Source organism: Eufriesea mexicana, unplaced genomic scaffold, assembly GCF_001483705.2.
Source record: "Eufriesea mexicana isolate 0111107269 unplaced genomic scaffold, ASM148370v2 scaffold580, whole genome shotgun sequence".
NCBI classification, from domain to species: domain Eukaryota; kingdom Metazoa; phylum Arthropoda; class Insecta; order Hymenoptera; family Apidae; genus Eufriesea; species Eufriesea mexicana.
Window position 1 is genome coordinate 192,382 of NW_016908722.1, and position 23,056 is coordinate 215,437.

Below are 23,056 nucleotides of genomic sequence, written 5' to 3' on the forward strand. Positions count from 1 at the left end.
CGTTTAAAATTTGATATTTAAAAATTTGCGAGATCGAACAGTTTGTGCTTAAATTTTGAACATTTTCTCCTGAATTTATCAAAAATTATAGTTACGAGTGGCTCAGCTTCGTGTTATTCATGAGAGTTTTCACTGATTTGTTTCAACATATGTTTGGAAATGATTGTACAAACTGCTTCAAACCTTGTCAAACTTCGTCAAACATCCTCTTCGAACTCGTGAACTATCGTCTCTTTTCTTGTTTGAATGATTGGTATGTCTAGTGTTCTCAATTGCAAATTTTGCACTTATCACTATGAATGTTTCGTGATTAAACATGGTAACACAAACTGATTCAAACTCCTTCAAATCTCTCATTTATTTCTCTCACTTTCCCCAAGCATTTTCCAAGTATTTCTGCATTTTGAAACTGTCCATTCATCCATGAAACATGATTCACGTTTAACAACAGATGCACAAACTGCTTCAAACTTCACCAAATCCTTCCAAACACTCTTTAATCTCACGAACTCTCATTTCCTCCTTGCTTTTGCAATTCCCAATTTAGAATCATTATCATCTATTCACTAAGTACGATGTACATTTGAAACTAGAGCTTCAAACTTCATCAAACCCTCGCAAACATTTTCCCAAACTCCCCTCTTCTAGCTTTTCCAAGGAAAAATTCTCTTGCTATCCACCGAACACGGTTCACAATGAGAAGCAAGAGCACAAACTGCCTCAAACTTCACCAATCTTCGTCAAACATCCTTTCCAAGCCTCGTTTCTTCTTCCTCGTTTAAATATTCGATATTTAACGTCTTCGACTCGTCACAATTCAGAACGAACTCATTCGGTTCAAGCAGCCTTGTACATATCGCAGATGATCCTCTCGATCGGGATGACCCCGATGGTTCTCCTGAAGAACAGCTCCTCGATCGCGTGAGCAGAAACGGAACGAAGCGTGGGTAGCAGCAACAGCAGCTTTCCAAACCTCAAAGCACCAAAGGAGGCGCCACTGAGCCTCTGTCCGAGTGCCAGTTGCGCTCCATCTCTCAGTCTTGCAACTGATGCAGCGTCTCTGAGCCTACTTCCGGTACTCGGTGACGCTGACCCGTTGCTGCTCCTGCTGCTAGGCAGAGGTTCGCTGTCCAATCCAGCTTTGAACAGCACGATCGCTCTGATGCACGCGAACTCGTGCTGATCGAGGCTCATCGCGTGGAAGCCAGCCAGGGTTTCCCTGAATCGATTCACTTCCACGGCCAGACCGAGACCCTGAGGACCTGGCGGGAGCAGAGCAGTTGGGTCCAGGGTTGGCAGTATCTGCGCGGCTGCGAGTAGGAACAGTTCTCTCCAGGAGGACTCCAGAAGAGTCAGCTGGTCCTCTATGGTTAGGTTCGTCCCTGCTGCGAGATCTCTGGCCCAGTGGACGTTCAGGAAAAGTAGTCTGGCTGCTTGCTCGCAAATGGACTCCGCGGTTATCGCTGGGATCAGCGGCAGCGATGGCAGACCCGCCATAGTCATTGGAATCTGGAAGTTTGAACAAGATGAGATTTGATGGATGAGTTTGGGACAGGATAGCTTAGCTTCCGAGGTATAATTCTTGAAAACATTTTTTAGGGATTTTATAGCGATTATGAGTATTCGAAAGTTTTCAAGTTTCCAAGATAATACGAAATTGTTATTGTATATTTTTATTTATAATGATGATTTGAAATTGCTTATAAGTGGTTATTTAACGCTAGGTTTACGGAGGCAATCTGTATACTTATTTCTAAGGACATCTGTCAAATTGACAGGTAAAGGAAATCACGTGCCTTTTTCCTTTTAGCGATTAGTTTAATTTAAAAACAATTATATATTATATTAACAGTCTTAATATAAATTAACTAAATCTGTTACTATCGTATAATTGGAGCAACCCTTCTGTCAAATTGGCGGGTTCCGTAAGTCTAGTGTTAAGGTAATAATATTTATTAATTCATTTTATAAATTATGTTATATACAGGCACGATATAATAAAAGCATTTATTAGAAATGGTTAAATAACAGTGGAGGAAGTATTTAATGATCCAAAATCGATATTTCGACCATGTTTTCTTCTCGAAATATCTCGAATTTGTGAAAATCGAGTTAAATATTATTTCTCAATCGTCTTCTATTAATTAACATTTATGTTCTTCATTTTAATTCATTTTTACGTCATTCTCACTTCTGTTTCGTAGATTTTAATAATCTAATTTTCGAAATTCAGTACTGTGTTAATACTAAACCTATCACGAGCTCAATAACCATTTTTAAATACTTTAGTCACTTGACTATGCAATTTTTCTTTTAATATTTCCTACTCTATAGGTACAATAAATTATTTATTTCCAATTATTCCACAGTTTCAACATTTTTCTTTATTCATCTATCCTTTTCTTCATTCACCGGTTATTTGAACAATGGTGGTAGGTCAGTATTAACAAGTATCACGTGATAGTTATCGCGAAATTAATTCGAATTCTGTTATTATTACTACTATTACGTAATATAAATTTTCAGAAATATGTAATTTAGCGATTAAGGACATATTATTTGCTGAACTGTTCCTACCTTGGACAGGGCCATGCTGTTGCAGTAAACAGGATGTGGAAGGGGATGATGAGGGGCTGGCGCTGCCACGGAAACTCGAGGTTCTGTCGGTGGTTTGGGCAAAGCTAGATCCAAAGCCGCTGCTGGTGGGGGCACCATGTTAGCCATCATTTCGGGTTCTTTAAAGTACAAAGCCATCTGCCTCCGTAGAGTCGAGTTTCGTGGGCCACGTTCGTGTTGCACAGCTGGAAAAATAGGAAAATTTGCATTAATACGCCGTTTAGCACACATTAGGGAACCGTGTTTATTTATCCCGTGCTTTATGCCGTCCCGGGAAACTTATATCCCCCGAGATAGCGTAGACAAGTAACGTTATCTTCGAGCTGTTTAATCTTCCGTGGACTATTTGACTTAGAAATGATAGGGAAACAATCAAATCTACGCCTTCGAATATTTGAAGAACAATCTGTTGGTGCATCTTCGTGCGAACGGAATATTATATCGTGTATCGGTTCGAAATATTTTTTAACGAGATACGAAACTATAGTTATGAAAAGTGATACATATATTTAATTTCTAAATAAATTATTTTTGTCATAAACTCTTGTTCATATTCTAATTATTATGTTGCTAAAATAATAATTAAATTAATACCACTATTTATAACTACTTGTAACTTATATAATTTCTTAATATAACTAGTTAAATTAATTGAATTAAATAGTTAAATATAACAATTTATAGTCAATTAATTAATAAATAGTTAGTAATTAATATTTACTAACTTAATGATTCACATATTTAATTTCTAAATAAATTTTTTGTCATAAACTTTTGTTCATACTCTAATTAATATGTTATTAAAATAATAATTAAATTAATACCACTATTTATAACTACTTGTAACTTATATAATTTCTTAATATAACTAGTTAAATTAATTGAATTAAATAGTTAAATATAACAATTTATAGTCAATTAATTAATAACCAATTAATCAATAAATAATTAATAATTAATATTTGCAAACTTAGAGAAATAGAAAATTTGTTGTCCCCATATTAGATGTTTTGAACTTAAAATTGTTCTCAATATTTTATGTTATGATTGCTGAATAATTTTTAGAATACATAGTTGAACTTACCATCCTTGTTCATACCGGCTTGAATGCACTTGGCCAAACGACACGCTCTACATTGGTTCCGATGCGTCTTGTCCACCATGCAACCACCTTTAGACTTCGCCTTGCAGACATACTGACGATTCCTCCGTATCGATCTCTTGAAGAAACCGGCACATCCGTCGCACGCAAATATACCATAGTGTTTTCCCGAAGAATGGTCCCGACACACCTTACATGGAATGTCGTAAAGAATACGACCTGAAACGACACAAAAATATCCTCTTTATCCTCCTGAACGAATTCACTAATTAAATAAAATTAATTTAAAAATAATTAAAAGAACACGAATTTAAAAAAAAAAAATGGACAATTTATTTTTAATAGCCACAGGAAACAAAAATTGACTGAGGTACAGATATTCTCTCTTTTTATCTGAATTTTTATCTTCATTTCCCTCCTTCTTTGTCTCTCTTATTAACAGACCCAGTGTTCCAACTTTAATTCCTAAAATTTATATACATATATTCTCTCTTTTTATCTCAATTTCTATCTTCATTTCCCTCCTTCTTTCCTTCTCTTGTTAACAGATTTAGTGTTAAATATTTAATTCCCAAAATTCGTATTACAGCCAGCGAACTGACGAATCTACTCGCACCTATATAATAATCAAACACCTATGCACCTTCAATCAATCAATCTGCCAATAACTAAAAGAACAGGACTTTTTAAACAAGGGACAATTTATTTTCAATAACCATAGGAAAGAGGAAGTGTATGAGGTACAGATATTCTCTCTTTTTATCTCAATTTTTATCTTCATCTCCCTCCTTCTTTGTCTCTCTTATTAACAGACCCAGTGTTCCAACTTTAATTCCTGAAATTTATGTACAAATATTCTCTTTTTATCTTCATCTTCCTCCTTCTTTGCTTTTCTTGTGAACAGATTTAGTGTTAAAAATTGAATTCCCAAAATTGATGTACAAATATTCTCTCTTTTTATCTTCATCTTCCTCCTTCTTTGCTTTTCTTGTTAACAGATTTAGCGTTAAAAATGTAATTTCCAAAATTCGCATCACAGCCAGTGAACTGACGAATCTACTCGCGTCTATACAACAATCAGACACCTATGCACCTTCAATCTGCCAAACGTTCGTGAAAAAGGACTAACTCGTGACCAAATCGATCTCTGCCTAAACGCCTCATTGTTATCCGTTTGCGAATAGCGAGGAAGGCAGGAGAAAAGCGCGTTTGAGCTGGAAGAATAGCAGTATTTTGGATCGGAACCCGTTTACCATCGAAAACACGGATCCCGTGAATGACGTCGCCGATGAATGGATCGATTTGTCGCCAAGTTAGAGCGACCTCCTGGACGTACGCGCTTCTATACCTGTTCGTGCTGGCCCTCTGTACGGGACAGCAAGGGTGTGGTGCGTTTATAATGGGGGTACCAACTCGTTGTCACGGGCTCCGCCTACGCCATTGAGCCCGACGAGGCTCGTGAATGGGGCTGAATGGACCGGATGTGGCTGCTGCATTCAGCAGCTCTTAAGTGAGCAGCCAGAAACACGACACTTCGCTGGTATCGCCTGATCTCCCTTGATCGGCCTTCCCTTGGCTCCTTTATCTTACTTAACGTGGATCTTATTATGGGAGAAGGTTAAACGTTTTCGTGCCAGCCTCTTTTTTCCCCTTTCACTAGGCTAGGTCGTGGATGGATAGAGGCTCGCGGGATAGCACATCGGGATGGACCATCCCGATGTGCCGTTGACCAGACAGTTTCTATACTGCGTTGCAGGAAAGAAGTCATCTGAGAAACTTGTAGGACCGAATCCCCACCAGCCCAATCATGTTAACATCATGGCAGAAGTAGAGTAAAACGCTCCCCTTATTGGTAGAACTGATCCCTTCCTATCAGCCCCGTCATAGAACACCATGTGACGAAGAAAGCGAACAAATCAACGAGGCAAAGTGAGACAGATGCAAAAAATAGATGCAAGAGCGTAGACTCGTCCCAAAGCGTAGTAGTGCTTCCAATTCATTGTAAGTTAACTCTGAGATAACGTTTCTTACGCGAATATCTTACGCCCACGTTAACGTATCACGTTGCCGAACTTGGAGATAGTAGTTTTGGGAGTGTCGTAGAAGAGTGGGTATTACTAACAAGAGTACAGGCGGTGCAAGTGGAATACCCCTCTTGCCTCGCAACCGAACGAGATGACTTCTTTCGTGCAACGCATAGTAGGTCTGCGTTTCCTTGGCAGACGAGATTTCGATACATGTGTCGATTTTTCGGTTCTTTCGAGTCAGGTTAGGGGTTCTATTCGGCGAGGTTGCTCGAGAGCCTTGGTGGACGGTTAGGGTGATTTTGTCAGGGTCTTCCGAGGGATGGATATTTAACCCTTGACACTGGACGATTTTTTGGCTAGAGAAGAGTAGAAATTCAGAGATTCTCTGCTAAAAAACTGACGATACTTTCTTGAGCAGTAAATAAATAATTGTATAATAATAGAATTGTAGAATTATTTGATCTCGATACCTCGCACACTGTTACGTTACATTAAATTTGACGTATTAATTAACACATTGAGCGCCGCCCTTATTCGTTTGTTTCCGAACAATGAGTAGCTAAAGAAAATATTTCAAACTTATATATTTTATATATATTATAATTAATATATCAAATTCGAAAATTACCTAACGATGTGTGGAATGTGGAAGAAAAATAATTCTACGTCTTAATTTGCACATGATTTCTCATTTACCATTTTAAAAATATCGTCGACTCTATGACTCTATGACAGTTTCCTAATTACTATTTTTCTGTAACGAAATAGTCGTCGAGTGCAAAGGGTTAAACCTAAAATTCCAAACTCTGCTGTTCTTTTCTTTTTCCAGTCCAACAGGATGAATAAGCATTTTTCTGTTGAGATTGTTTAGAAAGTGACTATTTTCAGTTGTTATCATTTAACTATATTACTGACTATGTGATTATTATAATTATTGCTAGTACTTGAAAACTTAGAGCTAATGAAACTAGAGAGGTCCAGGTTAGGTTAAAGGGTCTTATCTATTATTCATCAGAATTTCTTGTGTTGTTGGGGTCAATGAGGAAATAGTTTTGTTCAGCTTTCTTTTATTTAACGATATCGTTAATTAAATTGATAATTAATAATAACGACGAATTTTTATTCGATAAAATGAGAGAAAATTTTTCTACTATACAAGGAAATTTAATTTGCAAAGAAGCGAACTCTATCGATTCGACTAGAAACGAGGAATCAACCTGTTGCTCTCGCCAACAGAATTTCGTCAGACGATGTTTTTGTGATTAAAATTTATCCGTGTTTCCCGAGATTTTAAATTGTCTGCGCACAGAAGGAGGAGACTCGAGGCAAGGGTAAGCGTGTTTTCGCATAAAATATGGATGAAAACATACGCATGATATGAAATACGATGCGCGCGTACTAACTACTGCAACAAGCGGGTTGCAATGACAGGGGTGCACCCTTGCACGATACTGGAGACCCTTTTCTCCCACGATGAAGGGAAAGTTGAATCGCAAACACGTATACTTCTCACATTAAGAAAGAGTTTCGCTGAAACTTCAGTGAATAACTTTCCACGAAGCTTTTAGTGGCTAGAATTTTGCCAGTATTATTTGAAACGAAGAAAAATGTCACCAGCCCTCATCTTCTACATAAAAACATTTTTATTAAGTGCTTTGACAGTCTTATTCAAAAATTTTTTACAGAGAAGGTACTAGGTAGCAATATACTTAAATGAATATAATTTATGGCCAAGCTATTCATTTCTCTCCCTCGCTCATGTATGGAATTATATATAATTTGATATATGGTTATATTGTAGCAATAGGAAAGTTAAAATTGCATAATTAATTGAAAAGTATCTGTACGATTTTACATCGTGGAAATAACTCTCCATTTTCCTTTGGAATAAAATAGAAATGTCAGAAACAATCTCCTAATTCTTGATAATATCTCCTGAACTAAGACTGATGTACATAACAAATGGTCTTTTAATAAATTCAATAAATGGTCAATCAGTTTATTAATAAGTTCACCACTAACTGTATCATAACCTCAAAAAAGATCACCTGCTTGGACCACAGTAGAAGATTAAGAATATATACTAATAATCCAAAAACATAGGCTTCAGTGCTACCTAACTAAAGTCACCTAAGTCTTAAAATGGATGAGAAACCAACGAATCGCCAGATGTGCCCTAAATCCTGTCAATAACTTCAAAAACAGCAAAGCAACTTCTATGGACTACAAAAGAAGAACGAAAAAATTACAAATAGGCAAAGAAAAATTAGATTTGAAATACTAATTGAAGTTATTTAAGCTTTGAAATCGACGAAGATTCAAATAATTGTTAAAATCCTATCAATAACCTCAAAATAGATCATCTTCGTAGACCACAAGAGAGGAATAAGGAGAAACATCGATAAACTAACCTAAAAAAGGGCAAGTTTTACAAAACAGCAAAGCAACTTCTATGAACTACAAAAAAGAACGAAAAAATTACAAATAGGCAAAGAAAAATTAGATTTGAGATACTAATTAAGTTATTTAAGCTTTAAAATCGACGAAGATTCAAATAATTGTTAAAATCCTATCAATAACCTCAAAATAGATCGTCTTCATAGTCCAGAAGAGAAGAATAAGGAAGAGCATCGATAAACTAACCTAAAAAAGGGCAGGTTTTACAAACTCTCTTATATTTTCTAAGCCTACTTTTTCATTCATGCTTATATGCACGTGTTTATCTCGGTAAGAAATTGAAACTAACTCGCAGTGCCAGCAGAGAGGCGTGCACGTAGGAACGCACATGCTCGCTCGCCGTGTAATCACACGATGCGCCCTCTACGAGCCGATATTCGAGCGCTGCATCAAATTTGCATTCGATCGACGTGGCTCGCGAGTCATTCGCGATTGAATTTTTCATCGTCGTGGAATCAAGGTCTATGTTTTACCGAGCGCTGGTCATCTTTCTTTCGTCGCTTTCCTTTCCGCTGCCTCGTCAATCATTTATGGAATTTTCACAGTGATCGAGCTCGACCCTAGGCTCCTCTAGGAAAGGAGGGGCGGCGCAGAACCGAATGCGCAGAAGCGCACCGCTCGCTCACGATTAACCACACGCAATTCGCGTGCCCGTCGAATGAAAAGGGGACTCCAACATTGACTGATTCTCCTTGCCTTTTCTCTCTCCCTTTCCGTTCTTAATTTACTTTAATTTTCCTCACTGCACTCACTGGGGCTTTTGCTTCGAAATATCGTACTTTTCTTTCGGCATTACTGTCGTTTATATGTAAGTACTGGCTCGCTCCGGTTTCTTCGAAACGACTGCGCATGCGTGTAGTACAATGGCGGACGAAAGGAAGTTTAAACGTTGGGGGCGGCACGGAGGAACATCGTGATTTGAGAAGAGAAATTATATTTTATGACAGTAATGAATCGTACATAGATATAATTACTTTTATTAGTGTATTATAATTAGTATGAATGTTAGAGATATACAAGTGGTAACTTTAAACTTCTCTTTCGCCCATTACTATAGGTAATTTATATGTGGTGATATTGTATTTGATATTAAATTTAACTACATCATTTTTCTATACTCGTAGCAAGGCAAATTTTCATTTTATTAAATCGTAATTCTGATTGTGTATAATATTATAATGTGAAAGATTGTATACAATAATCAAAATAGTATATTTTCTCTGTAAATATTGTTTCTAAAACTTTCTGAAATAGGTAATTGAATTATCAAATACGTAAAAGTTATTTAAATATAAAAAATGGAATCATGAATTTTCTAATTACGAATCTTGCATTTTCCTTTGAGTATAAATAGAAGAGTCAAAATTTTACATTATAATGCAATATATTATGCAATAATTAAATATTTTACAAAAAGATAACTAATAATTGTTGACACCGTGTAAAACGATTCTATTTTTTAATTTCCACATTCATTGGGTATTTCGTTTGAAGATTGTTTGAAGATACGAAAATTGTAAACGGTTGAAGTTTGCACCCCTAAGATCACGATTGTCGTCAGGGGATTAATTTCGTGGTCGATTCGAACACCGGATGTGATTCACTCTGACGAAGCGTCATTTTATAAATTTTCATTGTTAGAAGCTTATTGGTCGGGTAACATCGACGATAGAGGTTCGTGACGATAACATTGCGGGAAAAGTTTGTCGCAATTCGGGGTGAAAGGGTAAAAAAGGGGTAAAAAAAGGGTGAATTATAGTGCACCTCTCGTCGTCGAACGAAGAGTTGAGCGTAATTTCAAGTTCTGTCAGAATTTCCTCGTAATGACTAGATAACTTCTTTTGCGTGCTATCGGTGCTTGAACATAGCAAATTCATTATATTTTTACCAATATTTCACCAATATTTCTGTGCTCAGAAAAATTAATTATTTGAACTTTATGAATATTTCGTATGCAATGTTATACGTGATTATTTATTTTTATCTATTCATTTATAATAATTTTTATATTTATTTATTTTATATTTCTTTAATTATTATGAATTAAAATTATTTTCCATATAATTTTAATGGAAATTGATTATCTAAATTATATAAATATTTCACGTTCAATGTTATATATGATTTATTATTTGTTTTTGTATAATTAATTTTAATTATTTTGTATCTAACGACGACTATGTAAATGAAACTTTAATTCTTCTTTGTCATAGTTTTACGATGTTTACGTATGTTAAACCTCCCATGACAGTAGCTTCGAAAAGAGGTAGAGGACAGCAATTTTATTCACAGGAAGCAAACAATATTCAGAGGCAGGTTGGGATAATCTTTCTTTAAAATGATGCGCGATGAAAAACCTTGAAAATTCGAGGGTTAGGGAGCTTTTACCTATAGTATTAACAGAGTGAAATCTTTTGGGTCGACTGTATGGTTTGTAACAACGTTGATTTAAATCTTTTTTTAATCAAATGTTACAAAACGTATTTAAATTAACAAGAAAGCAAATGAAACTGATATTTAATTTCAGTCATCATTAATTATTTATTTTGTTATTTCCTAATTTTTTATTTATTTTCTTTCTAACAATTTATTGTCATCGAACCAGATGTCTATTAATAATGTAGAACTGGTGAAGAATAGCTAACTTTCAACTATAATAGAATATTATTATCAGAAAAATTGTCTGTCCATACCATATCTGATCAATACAAATTTTTGAAGTAAATTCTTAATTTTTGAAATAAAAATTAAATTAAATTCTCAGGCAAATAAATTCTTTTACTGCCATTCTATAGTAGCGGTACGATTCAATTGTGTAAAGTAGAATAATAAATATTTATCAAAAATAAATTTTCAATGATACTTTGCCCAATTATTATTATGGCTTTTTATTTAATGAAGAATAATACTCCTGCATTACCATCCAATTTTTCACCATAAGATCTACTATTTACACTAAAGCTACATGTACCTAAATTATCTTTCCTACATTTTTAATTAAAAATTTTGCAGTAATGTTATTTCTTTGGTCACTTATCTTTGCAATTTTTCCATTAATATAGGTATAATCAATTTTTGAATGTCTCTTAGTATTCCATTTTTCTAAAGTTTCTCTTATTTTATTTCTTCATATACCGGTTATTTGACCGGTCACGGTGGACAATAAAACGGACAGATAAGTATTCACGAAAAATAAATTTTCAATAATTATCGTCTCCTCTAGCAACCCCTAATTTCCCATAAAATATTGAAATACTCCAAGACCAATCCATTCCGAAACCACCCTCCTCATCCCCTACTCCTAGCTACGACTTCATGCGACAATAAAAAAATCAATCCACGAAACCGTCGAATCATACTAACCGAAATGTTTCTATCACAGGTAACGTTCGAGTTACTCGGGTATCTCCGATCGCTGGGGTGACATCATCGTTCGTATCATCGTGTCACCGTCCATCAGGTGTTACGCGCATCGTTAGTGGAGCATGGGAATTTCGCGGCATGTGTCGAGAACCGGACGCCCTCACCAACGCACACACGCACACACGGATAGACGCACGCGCGATCATTCGTCATCTGTTCGCCAACCATAGGGGTTGCGAGCTCTGATCCACCCCACGGCGAAGGATCCGCGCGATTTTCCTCTATCTGCTCTCGCAAGCGCCGTTCCACCCCTTCCAAAACGATTAACGAGTTTTGTTGTTGGGATAAGGTAGGTAATTACATGCATATTTTCGACGAAATTAATGAAAAATAACCGCAGGCTTCTGAGAATAGGTTTCCAGGGTTGTTTGATTAGAGCATGATCTTTGGGAAGAGGTCTAGTTTCTATGAAAATTTAGTGAAGTGAAAACTGTTTGATAGATCTATGTAGAATATTGTCTAGGTCTAGGTGATTAAAGTATAGTCTTGATTATTTTATGGTAGATTCTACAAAAGTTTGAAAATTAATGAAAAATATCCGCAGGCTTCTGAGAATAGGTTTCCAGGGTTGTTTGATTAGAGCATGATCTTTGGGAAGAGGTCTAGTTTCTATGAAAATTTACAGAAGTGAAAATTGTTTGATAGATCTATGTAGAATATTGTCTAGGTCTAGGTGATTATAGTATAGTCTTGATTATTTTATGGTAGATTCTACAAAAGTTTGAAAATTAATGAAAAATATCCCCAGGCTTCTGAGAATTGTTTTCCAGGGCTGTTTTATTAGAGCACGATCTTTGGGGAGAGGTCTAGTTTCTATGAAAATTTAGAGAAATGAAAATTGTTTGATAAATCTTGGTAGGATATTGTCGAAGTGATTGATTATTGTTTATTATTGAGTATTGTTTTGATTATTTTATGGTAGATCTTATAGGAGTTTAAAAAAGAATGTTTCTATACCAGTAAATTTTACATTTGACTGAATATAAAATTATTAAAATTAAATTAATTAAATGAAAATTGGTGGTGTTTTGAAGATTGTTTAATGGATCTAGTTAGAATATTGTAGACGTGATTGAAACATTGCTTTGATTATTTTATGGTAGATTCTATGGGATTTTCAAAAAGAATGTTTCTATAACAGTAAATTTTACATTTCATTGAATATCAAATTATTAAAATTAAATTAATTAAAAATATATCAATATTAATTGTATCTCAGAATATTGATTAATATACACTATTTGATAATTAATATATATATATATAGTACTCTCTAAAGTAGTTTGAAAGAAATTTATCTATCTTTATGAATTTTATGTGTAATTGAATGTTTTTCACATATTAAAATATTTTTTTAACATAGTATATCTTAAAACAGGTTTAAAAAATATTTCTCTGTTTGTGAATATTGGTATAGGGTAGTTTCCAAAGTTGTTTAAAAGCAATTTTTCTACATTTGAGAATTTTTTGAGTAACTCAATATCTTTGTTACATTAAAATATTTAAAAATCAGTATAAAACGTGTTTCTTTAATCATGAATTATATTTGACTAAATAGTTTCCAAAAATTCATTATTTTTGTAATAAATAATAAGTAAAATAGGAATTTTAAGGTAGTTAGGTATCTAATTATTTAACTACACAATACAGAAGTATTTAAATAAAATTATAAGGATCATCCACACTTCCTGACTTGAAATTATTTATATATATAATATAAAGTTATATTAATCAGACCTCTTCAAAAATTTCTATCCTATATTAAAATATAGGAATTGAATATTCCATAAAAGTATCGAATTGAAGTAAAAATGTTTGTAAAATGTGTTTTAACGAATAGACAGTTCGTGTGAGTTTTAAAACAATTTCCTGAAACAACGAATTGGATTTTAAGCAACGATGTGCATTGATTTTCCAACGAATGACACTCGAATTCAACCACCCACGACAACCTGTTACGGAGATTCGTAGTTGCCGCGTTCGTGTCGGCCATCTGCCATTATTTTCTCATGGATGAATGCCACTGCAGACGAATCATTTAAATGCACGTCCGTCCCGTTTAAATGCCGCATATGCTATTTGTTTCACACGAGATTAGCCGCGTGATGGCAAGCACCCTTTCTTGCTGCAGGATAATTAACAACCCTCCCTCTCGATATGATTAATGCCTCGTGAGTGAGAATAGTACTTTTAAATAGTACTATGAAAAGTGCATAGTTTCGATTGGGAGACGAAGATATACTAAACAAGGCATTTCAATAATTATTACAGTCCAAATTTTTCGAAATTTTTGAAAGAAAACTGGGATTTTAATAACGATAAAGAGAAAAGAATATGAAGATTATATCTTTTGCATTACCACCAAAAATTATATCACGTAATTATATTTTACAGACAACTTTTTAAAATATTTTTTGAAAAATATTTTAAAATCTAAAATATTAAAATAGAAAATGGAGTATGGTCTTACAATTAGTCAGAACAGAATTTTTATTCATGCTACGTCTTCTCACTATAAATTTTTACAGTAGATTCCAAATTTCTTAAATAAAAATTAAATTAAATTCTCAAACAAATTCTCAAACTTCTATTGCTATTCTAAAATATTAAAATAGAAAATGGAGTATGGTCTTACAATTAGTCAGAACAGAATTTTTATTCATGCTACGTCTTCTCACTATAAATTTTTGAAGTAAATTCCAAATTTCTTAAATAAAAATTAAATTAAATTCTCAAATATTTCTCAAATATCCTAAAATATTTCATATTAATATTTTATATTTGTCCCTATCAAAAGTGCCTCACTTTGACAAAAACATCTTTCAGACGAATTACATTTCGCCTAAATTTCGACAGTAGATCGATCTCCAAGTATTATGTAATTTAAACGATAATTCTGTCTATCTGGATCAATTTTTAAACTCAATTTTGAGAAACAACCTGGCCACAACTTGTTAGATTCCACGAGCTCTCTCGTCGGACACGATTATTTTCCTGTAAATCCCCAAAGCTCCAAGAACCTGAAGTACATTGTTCACATTGTGGGGAAAGAGGGAAAATTTTAATTCACCACGTTCGCACAGGTCGATTTGGCGAAAGAGGTATCGGTGACCATAAGGAAATTAATTTTTACGAGCACCAAAACTTGGCTGATCGTTAACGTCCCATCACCTGCGAATCCCCGTGGTAAAAATTGAAAAAAGAACTGACACCTTTCTTCAGGTATGATCCTCTGTACAGAGGATAATTACTACCTCCATCGACGGTGACACCAGACCTCGAAGGGTAGCGGGCAACGCCGTTTATGACTGTGGTTTCGGAGCTAATGTGTGTCGTAAACGCGGCCTCTGTTTTATTGCCACCTACGCGATAAACACGGCTACCGTTATATTCGATGTCGAAAAATACGCTTTTTTCCCTCCTTTTTTGCCTCGCACGTCGTTGCACGAAGAAAACCAGCAGGAGGAATTACGTTAATCTGTAGATTAAGAAGAGGACGCGATAATCCCGCAAGCTCGAGAGTCTTGCTGAAGGTGGAACCCTTTGGAGGATTTTTTCAATCAAGGAAGCAAAGTAATTTTGCGGATTGTCAATTTTTGAGTTTGACAAATTAGTGATTCGAAGAGTACTAAAATTTGGAAGTTTGGAAATTTAGAATTTTTGTGACGGTAATAGTAACAGAAATTTTTTTACGCTTAATTTGTTGCGAATTAAATGGTTCAGTGTGAATTTAGTATTAATATTCGGAATTTCATGTTTGCAAAAATTTAGAAAAGTTATTTTTGCAGGTAAAGTGTGCACAATTGTTAGATTTGTGTTCTACGTGAATTAGAGAAATGAAATATCTGGAATGTCTTTTTAATGAGACAGAAGATTCATAAAAAATACAAAATCATTTTTAAGCTTGAGGGTAGACGAATTGATAAAGAATATTAATTTGAAATAAAAAATAAAAAAAGCAAAAATTTTGCTCGGTATTAACTATAAATAAATGTGAAAATTCGTGGATAATTATATTTTCATTTTTTAAATACCACAACAAAGTGGAAAGGGTATTATACTAAATTATTAATATTTTAATTATTAATATATACTAAATTGTACTATAATTTTGACAATTCCATTAACTTAAGTATACCTCATTACCTTCAATAGAAAAATAACCCTCGCACTAATATTTTATACACTAGTTAATTCTAAACAATCACAGTTTAAATGACAGATTAAAGAATTTCTTTTTTTATATTCACTATAGTCACTCGACTTCGTAATTTATATTTTAATCACATATAACCAATTTTCTTATCAATATATCCTCTTATTTCAATTTTTCATCCACCGGCCATTTAATCGGTCACAGTAGATTCAGTATTAAATACCAAATATTCACAAATGAAATCATCCTCACATACACGTCACACCTCCCTCAAAAATATCAAAAAATGTCCAAACTCGTTAAAAATTCCAGAATCGTTTATTTTATTTAACCCTCCATCGAATCCTCAAAAAATCAGAGCAAGAAAAGAAGACACTTCGAAACAAATAAAAAATATCAATCTATTCCACGAAATCTAATCGAACAACCCCCACAATCGTCACCAAGAACCGTGCAATAGATGCACCATGAAAAAAGAGAAGAAATAAGGAAGAATAAGAAAGAGAGGAAAATAAAAATCCGAACTTACTGGACGAAGCAGGCATCTTGGGCTGCGCCACAGGCATATGTCCTATCTGTGGCTCCTGGTTCTGCATCTTCACCCTGACGTCTTCCACAACACAGCACCACAGAACGTCGGCGAACAGAAGCAGTTAGAACGCGAGGGTGACGAACGAGCAACAAAATCCGTTTACTCCGATTCACTGAGGCACGAGAACGTTGTCGCGAGTGGTCCGTTTAAGACTGAAAACTGGCATGTGACACGTCGGACTTGCTAGAATCGAAGGACTACTCGACGTCGCTTCCTGTCCCCGGGGATGCACTCGAGCCAGAGGGCTAACTCCGCGATGAAACGTGACTGACAGTCATCGCAGCCAGGACTTCTTGATGCTAAGCACGGCTCCGGACCGTTTTCAAACAAACGGTGGAACGACGTCGGGACGCTCTATTGGCCGCCAGCTTCCCTACCCTCGAAAAAGGGCGGTCCTTTCGAAAGGAGCTGGTTCCTCCCCGACCGGCCGGGGGTTGAACGTCAGCCAGCTAGAGGGGAAAGGTGGCGAACGAAACGAGCACGTCAGATGTCTCCCACCCTCCTCACCCTTTGTGCCGTGCTATTCAACCGGCAGCGAGGTGAAAACGAAGCCACTTCCACCCCTTTGCTCTGGACCTCTTGTCACCATCCGGGATCACCATCCGCGTGAACGGGGCTAATTTCCACTACCGTTTACGCTCGGATTAGACTCGATCTGCGTGTCCCTGCTGGTTTCTTCGATTTTCATTCTGATGCATATTCTGTTCTATTTTTATGGGGGTGAGAGTTTTCGAAACATTTACGTTCTTATTGTGTTTCCGATTTTGTCGTAGATAGAATCTTTCAGGGAAAGGGTATTTGGTGTTTGGAGTGTAGACCTTTTGATATGGATTTCTAACATATTTTGTTTTATTTTTATGGGGCTGAGAGCTTTGGAAATGTTTTAATGTATTGTATAACTACGTTTATGTTCTTATTATATTTCTAATTTTTTCTATGGGAGAACCTCTTTGTGAGAAGGTACTTGGTGTTTGGAAACTAGGTTTTTTGATGTATTAGAGATTCTGATGAATATCTTGCTTTATTTTTATGGCGGTGAGAATTTTAGAAATATTTATGTAACTTGTTTATTTAAGTTCTTATTATGTCTCTGATTTTTTCCAAGGGAGGAGTTTTTGGAGATAAGGTATTTGGTGTTTGTAAATTAGATTTCTTGATTTAGATTCTGATGCATATTCTATTTTATTTTCATGGGGGTGAGAGTTTTTGAAATATTTACGTTCTTATTGTGTTTCCGATTTTTTCGTAGGTAGAATCTTTTGGAGTCTAGATTTTTTGATATGGATTCTGATGCATATTCTGTTTGATTCTTATGGGGGTTAGAATTTTGGAAATTGTTTATTTAACTATTTTAATATTCTTATTATATTTCTGATTTTTCCATGGGGGAATCTCTCGGTGACAAGGTATTTGGTGTTTGGAAACTAGGTTTTTTGGTGTATTATAGATTCTGATGAATATTCTGTTTTATTTTTTGGGGGTGAGAATTTTAGAAATATTTATGTTCTTATTATGTCTCTGATTTTTCCTAGAAGAGAAGGTTTCAGAAAGAAAATATTTGGTGTTTAGAAACAAGGTTTCTTGATTTGGATTCTGATGTATATTCTATTCTATTTTCATGGGGGTGAGAGTTTTAGAAATAGCGTTGTAACTTGTATATTTATGTTATTATCTTTCTGATTTTTTCCAGAGAAAATTTTTGGAGAGAATATATTTGACGAGTAAAGACTCGTATTCTGATGCACACTTTGTTTTATCTTTACGGGGGTGAGAATTTTAGAAATATTTGTGTAACTATATTTATACCTTTATTATATTTTTGATTTTTGCCTAGTTAAAACAGAAAGTGTGGTTGTTTGGTGTTCAAAAGCAGTCTCTTGGTGGTTCTAGGTAATCAAACTCGCGAGACAAGATGGTAATTAATAAGTGGCTGCAAAAAAAAGCAGTACAAGTCAAAATTCCAAAAATGTCACAAAAATTGCAACCCTCGTGTCATTTCAAACATCACCAAACACTAACCAAACATCATCTTCACCAAAACCGTCTTTCTCGTGATCCATTGATGCGCGAATGAGAAATACCAGGTACAAGAATTCAAGAAAGAACGAAACAGCGATGCAAGACTAGACAAAGGGGAGAAAGTAGGGAAGAGTGCGAAGGTTGAGAAGAAAGCATCCCCGTAGGAACCGTGGATGGGTATACCTATGTGGAGGAGGTTAAACAGAACGGTACACGATGGAATAATGCGCGGACAGATGCGCCGTTTCCTGACTCTCTGACTCCATCTTGAATTATCTCATGCCAGATCCCTCTGTGATGGGAGCACCCCTCGCGCTGGAACCCCGATTTGGGGTGGCCCGTGTACGTGCACTCGCCGTATGAGTGCACGAATTACGCAAAGAATCCGTCATAACCGACGTAATATTACGCAGATTGGATCTCTCGATCTCTGGATCACCCTATAACCGGTTTTAAGCACCGTCTAGATGATATCGACCACGGGGTGGATTTTTTCCTCTGGCTAGGCACTTTGTAGCTATGGGGGTTGATAGATACGATAGACTCCGGATAGGGAGAAGGATCTGTGATTAATTCGACGAATAATTAAGGAAAGAATAGGAAGAGGAAAATTTGGTAGCCATGGATCAGGTATTATGAGAAATTTCTGGGGAATTTAAATAAAATTTCAGTTTTATTATATTTTTTAATGCAACTGATTGTTTTGAAGGATTTAATTAGGTATATATGTAAGAAATAATTAACCCTTTGACTGCTGTGGGCGCTTAAAGGCGCTAAAAAATTTCTTTGACTGTTAAATTCTAATAATACTTTATATAGAATTATTATTATTCTAATAATAAATTCTAATATATACAATAACAATTTACTATAAAATTAAAAAGAAATAAATAATGTAGTTTTAATATGTGGAATAGAGTGTTTCGATTATTATTTGAATATACAATAATTGCTCAGAAATGCAAGGTTCAGCTAATATTTGTTTTTCTTTTTCAGAACAATTTTGGTTGAAGAAATTTCTGGAGGAATTTAAATAAAATTTCAATTTTGCTATATTTTTTACTGCAACTGATTGTTTTGAAGGATTTAATGAGGTATATATTTAAGAAATAATTAATAAACGAATAGGAGAAGGAGAAATGAAATTAGAAATTATAGTGAGAATTCTTGCTTGAATATTACTTTTTTATTACGGTTATTTTTCATTCATTTTGTAATTGTTATTTCACTGTCTTCTTTTATATTTATGTGTATTACAGAAATTGTTATAAAATGTCTGACAAATATTCCATATTTTGCAACCAATTTTGAATAATGTGTCAAAAAAATTTCAATTGTCAAAATAAATTCAAATTTTCATATATATTTATTTCATACATAGATATTAATTTATATCAATAATTATAGCTGACCTTTTCTTCGAAGTTTGATTGACAGGTATGAATAATTTATACAACTTGACAGAAGTATCAAAAAATTACAGGGTCATCTAATATTTTTCTTTTCTTTTCCAGAACAATTTTGGTTGAAGAAATTTCTGGAGGAACTTAAATAAAATTTCAATTTTGCTATATTTTTTACTGCAACTGATTGTTTTGAAGGATTTAATGAGGTATATACTTAAGCAATAATTAATAAACGAATAGGAGAAGGAGAAACATTTGGAAATTAAAGTGAGAATTCTTGCTTGAGCATTATCTTTTTATTATGATTATTTTTCATTAATCATGTATCAAAAACAGATACGGTTTCAAATTTCCAAACATATTTCTTTCATACCTAGGTATTAATTTATATCAATAATTATAGTTGACTTTTCTTTCAAAGCTTGATTGACAGGTATGAATAAATTATACAACGTGACACAAATATCAAAATATTTCAGGATCATCTATTTTTCAATCATCTAATATTTTTATTTCTTTTTCAGAACAATTTTGGTTGATCCTGGGACCCTCGACTGCCTATATAGAGAACCGAGAAAATAGAAAATCGAGAGAGCTCAACTTCGACAAATGCTCGACGAACCGTGGCCCGTTTTTGGCTTTGGCGCAATATGTCGAGAGAAGATTATCCACGTAACTGTCCCGAACAGGCTTCACAAAGGTACGCCATTCTATTCTCCGTTGCAGAGGTACGCGGAATAAGGGAGAAGAGGCACGAAGAAGAGATTCGAGTCGCTTTGTCAAGAAGGCAAATGCAGCTAAACGGTTCGTAATAGGGCTGGAATCAAAGTGCAATTGTCTAGAGAATGCTGGAAAGAATGTTTACAAAAAGAAACCTTCTTCTTCACTTTGTTATGGGGTCCTCGAAACAAGCGTGAAAATGGAACACGATCATCTCGGCCGTTCATTCTTCCTCGATACCTTTTCTCTTCTTCTTTAGAACTCACGTAAATTCGTGGTTTATTCCTTTTAGGTCGAATATTTTGTTTATCCAAAGTTATATATATCTGAAATTATATATAGAGGGAGAACAGAATATTAGTGAATTTTAATTGTGAAAGATAGGACTTTATTTTCTATGTGTTTCTCTTCAATATATTGAAATATATCTGAAATTATATATATAGAGAGAGCAGAATATTAGTGAATTTTAATTATGAAATATAGGATTTTATTTTCTATGTGTTTCTCATTAATATATTGAAATATATTTGAAATTATATATTTAGAGAGTGAGCAAAATATTAGTGAATTTTAATTGTGAAAGATAGGACTTTATTTTCTATTTGTTTCTCTTCAATATATTGAAATATATCTGAAATTATATATATAGAGGGAGCAGAATATTAGTGAATTTTAATTGTGAAAGATAGGATTTTATTTTCTATGTGTTTCTCATTAATATATTGAAATATATTTGAAATTATATATTTAGAGAGTGAGCAAAATATTAGTGAATTTTAATTGTGAAAGATAGGACTTTATTTTCTATTTGTTTCTCTTCAATATATTGAAATATATCTGAAATTATATATATAGAGGGAGCAGAATATTAGTGAATTTTAATTGTGAAAGATAGGATTTTATTTTCTATGTGTTTCTCATTAATATATTGAAATATATTTGAAATTATATATTTAGAGAGTGAGCAAAATATTAGTGAATTTTAATTGTGAAAGATAGGACTTTATTTTCTATTTGTTTCTCTTCAATATATTGAAATATATCTGAAATTATATATATAGAGGGAGCAGAATATTAGTGAATTTTAATTGTGAAAGATAGGATTTTATTTTCTATGTGTTTCTCATTAATATATTGAAATATATTTGAAATTATATATTTAGAGAGTGAGCAAAATATTAGTGAATTTTAATTGTGAAAGATAGGACTTTATTTTCTATTTGTTTCTCTTCAATATATTGAAATATATCTGAAATTATATATATAGAGGGAGCAGAATATTAGTGAATTTTAATTATGAAATATAGGATTTTATTTTCTATTTGTTTTTCTTTTATAGAATACAGAAATTACTCGTTTATTCGATTCGGGATGAAAATATAAGTTCGAAATAATATATTTAGTAAGACCAAAATATTATTAACCCTTTTCACCCTTAATTAATATATCAAATTTAAAATAACATAACAGTGTGCGAGGTATCGAAATTAAATAATTCTACCTGTTAATTATTATACGATATTTTTATTTACTACTTAAAAAATATCAGCCTTATTGCAGAAAATTTTTCAACTCGTACCCTTCTTTAGCCAAAAAATCGTCGAGCGCAAAGAGTTGAATTTTTAGCCAAGGTATATAGTATTTTATTCTTCTCTATAATTTTTTCTTCCTCATAGAATTGCGTGTAAATTTCTCTCTTATTCGTTTTAAGTTAAATAATTTGTGTGAAATTTAAATAAATTCGAGGTATTGGAATATTCCCTAAAATTAAATGAAATTAAATTAAATTGAATTAAATTAAATTAAGTTAAATTAAAATTAAATTGAAGCTAGGTATTAGAATAAATTTTAAATAATATCTGCATAAGAAGAATAGAATTATTAAATTTTAAGTCAATTATATTTTTAATAGTAGAGTATTATAGACGAAAATAAATGCTAATACAAAAATTGGAATTTTGAAGTTGATAAAATTAGAATCTTGTTGTCCTGTTTACACGAAACGTTTGAAATCATCGTATATTCTTTTTAATGAAAGTAGTGGGGGAAAGGTGAAAAGGTGGATTTGTCTAAACAGCTGGTAGCTGGCTCGGTATCAAAATACAACTGTCTGGCATCACACGGTGAGCTTACAGAAACTGGTACAGAAACTTAAAGTATACTTGTGCTCGGTGAATCGTGCGAGGGGGTCGTTGCCGTTTCAGGGGGACAAATTGGTGGTCGTGGCTTACACGGTGGAATATAATGTTATCGATCTCGTGGCATACAAAATGCAAAGGTGACACGTGATTATTCGTTCATTGGAAATGTAATCTTTAACTTTAATTGAAGCTAAGGGTTTTATTCTTTTCCAGCTCTTTATAGCACTCGACGACACCATTAATCATTATCTTCCCCTTCGAATTTCAAATTCAAATGAAAACCATAAGATGAAATTTTAATTTTTCCCAGTAATTTAATAATTTAATTTTTCCCGATTTTCCCAGTAACGAATACCTAATTTGAAATTTAATTAAATTAATTTTAATATTAATT

General features: G+C 33.8%; 1 protein-coding gene across 1 annotated transcript; it reads right to left on the reverse strand.

The window, feature by feature from the left end:
* Positions 1-837: 837 nt before the first annotated feature.
* tll (nuclear receptor subfamily 2 group E member tailless) lies at positions 838-16,377 on the reverse strand. Its single transcript, XM_017897612.1, has 4 exons — positions 16,311-16,377; positions 3,701-3,937; positions 2,578-2,801; positions 838-1,509 (listed from the first exon to the last, which is right to left on the reverse strand). The coding sequence occupies exons 1-4, from the start codon at positions 16,375-16,377 to the stop codon at positions 838-840; spliced, it is 1,200 nt and encodes a 399-aa protein (XP_017753101.1).
* Between the last annotated feature and the right edge of the window lie 6,679 nt (positions 16,378-23,056).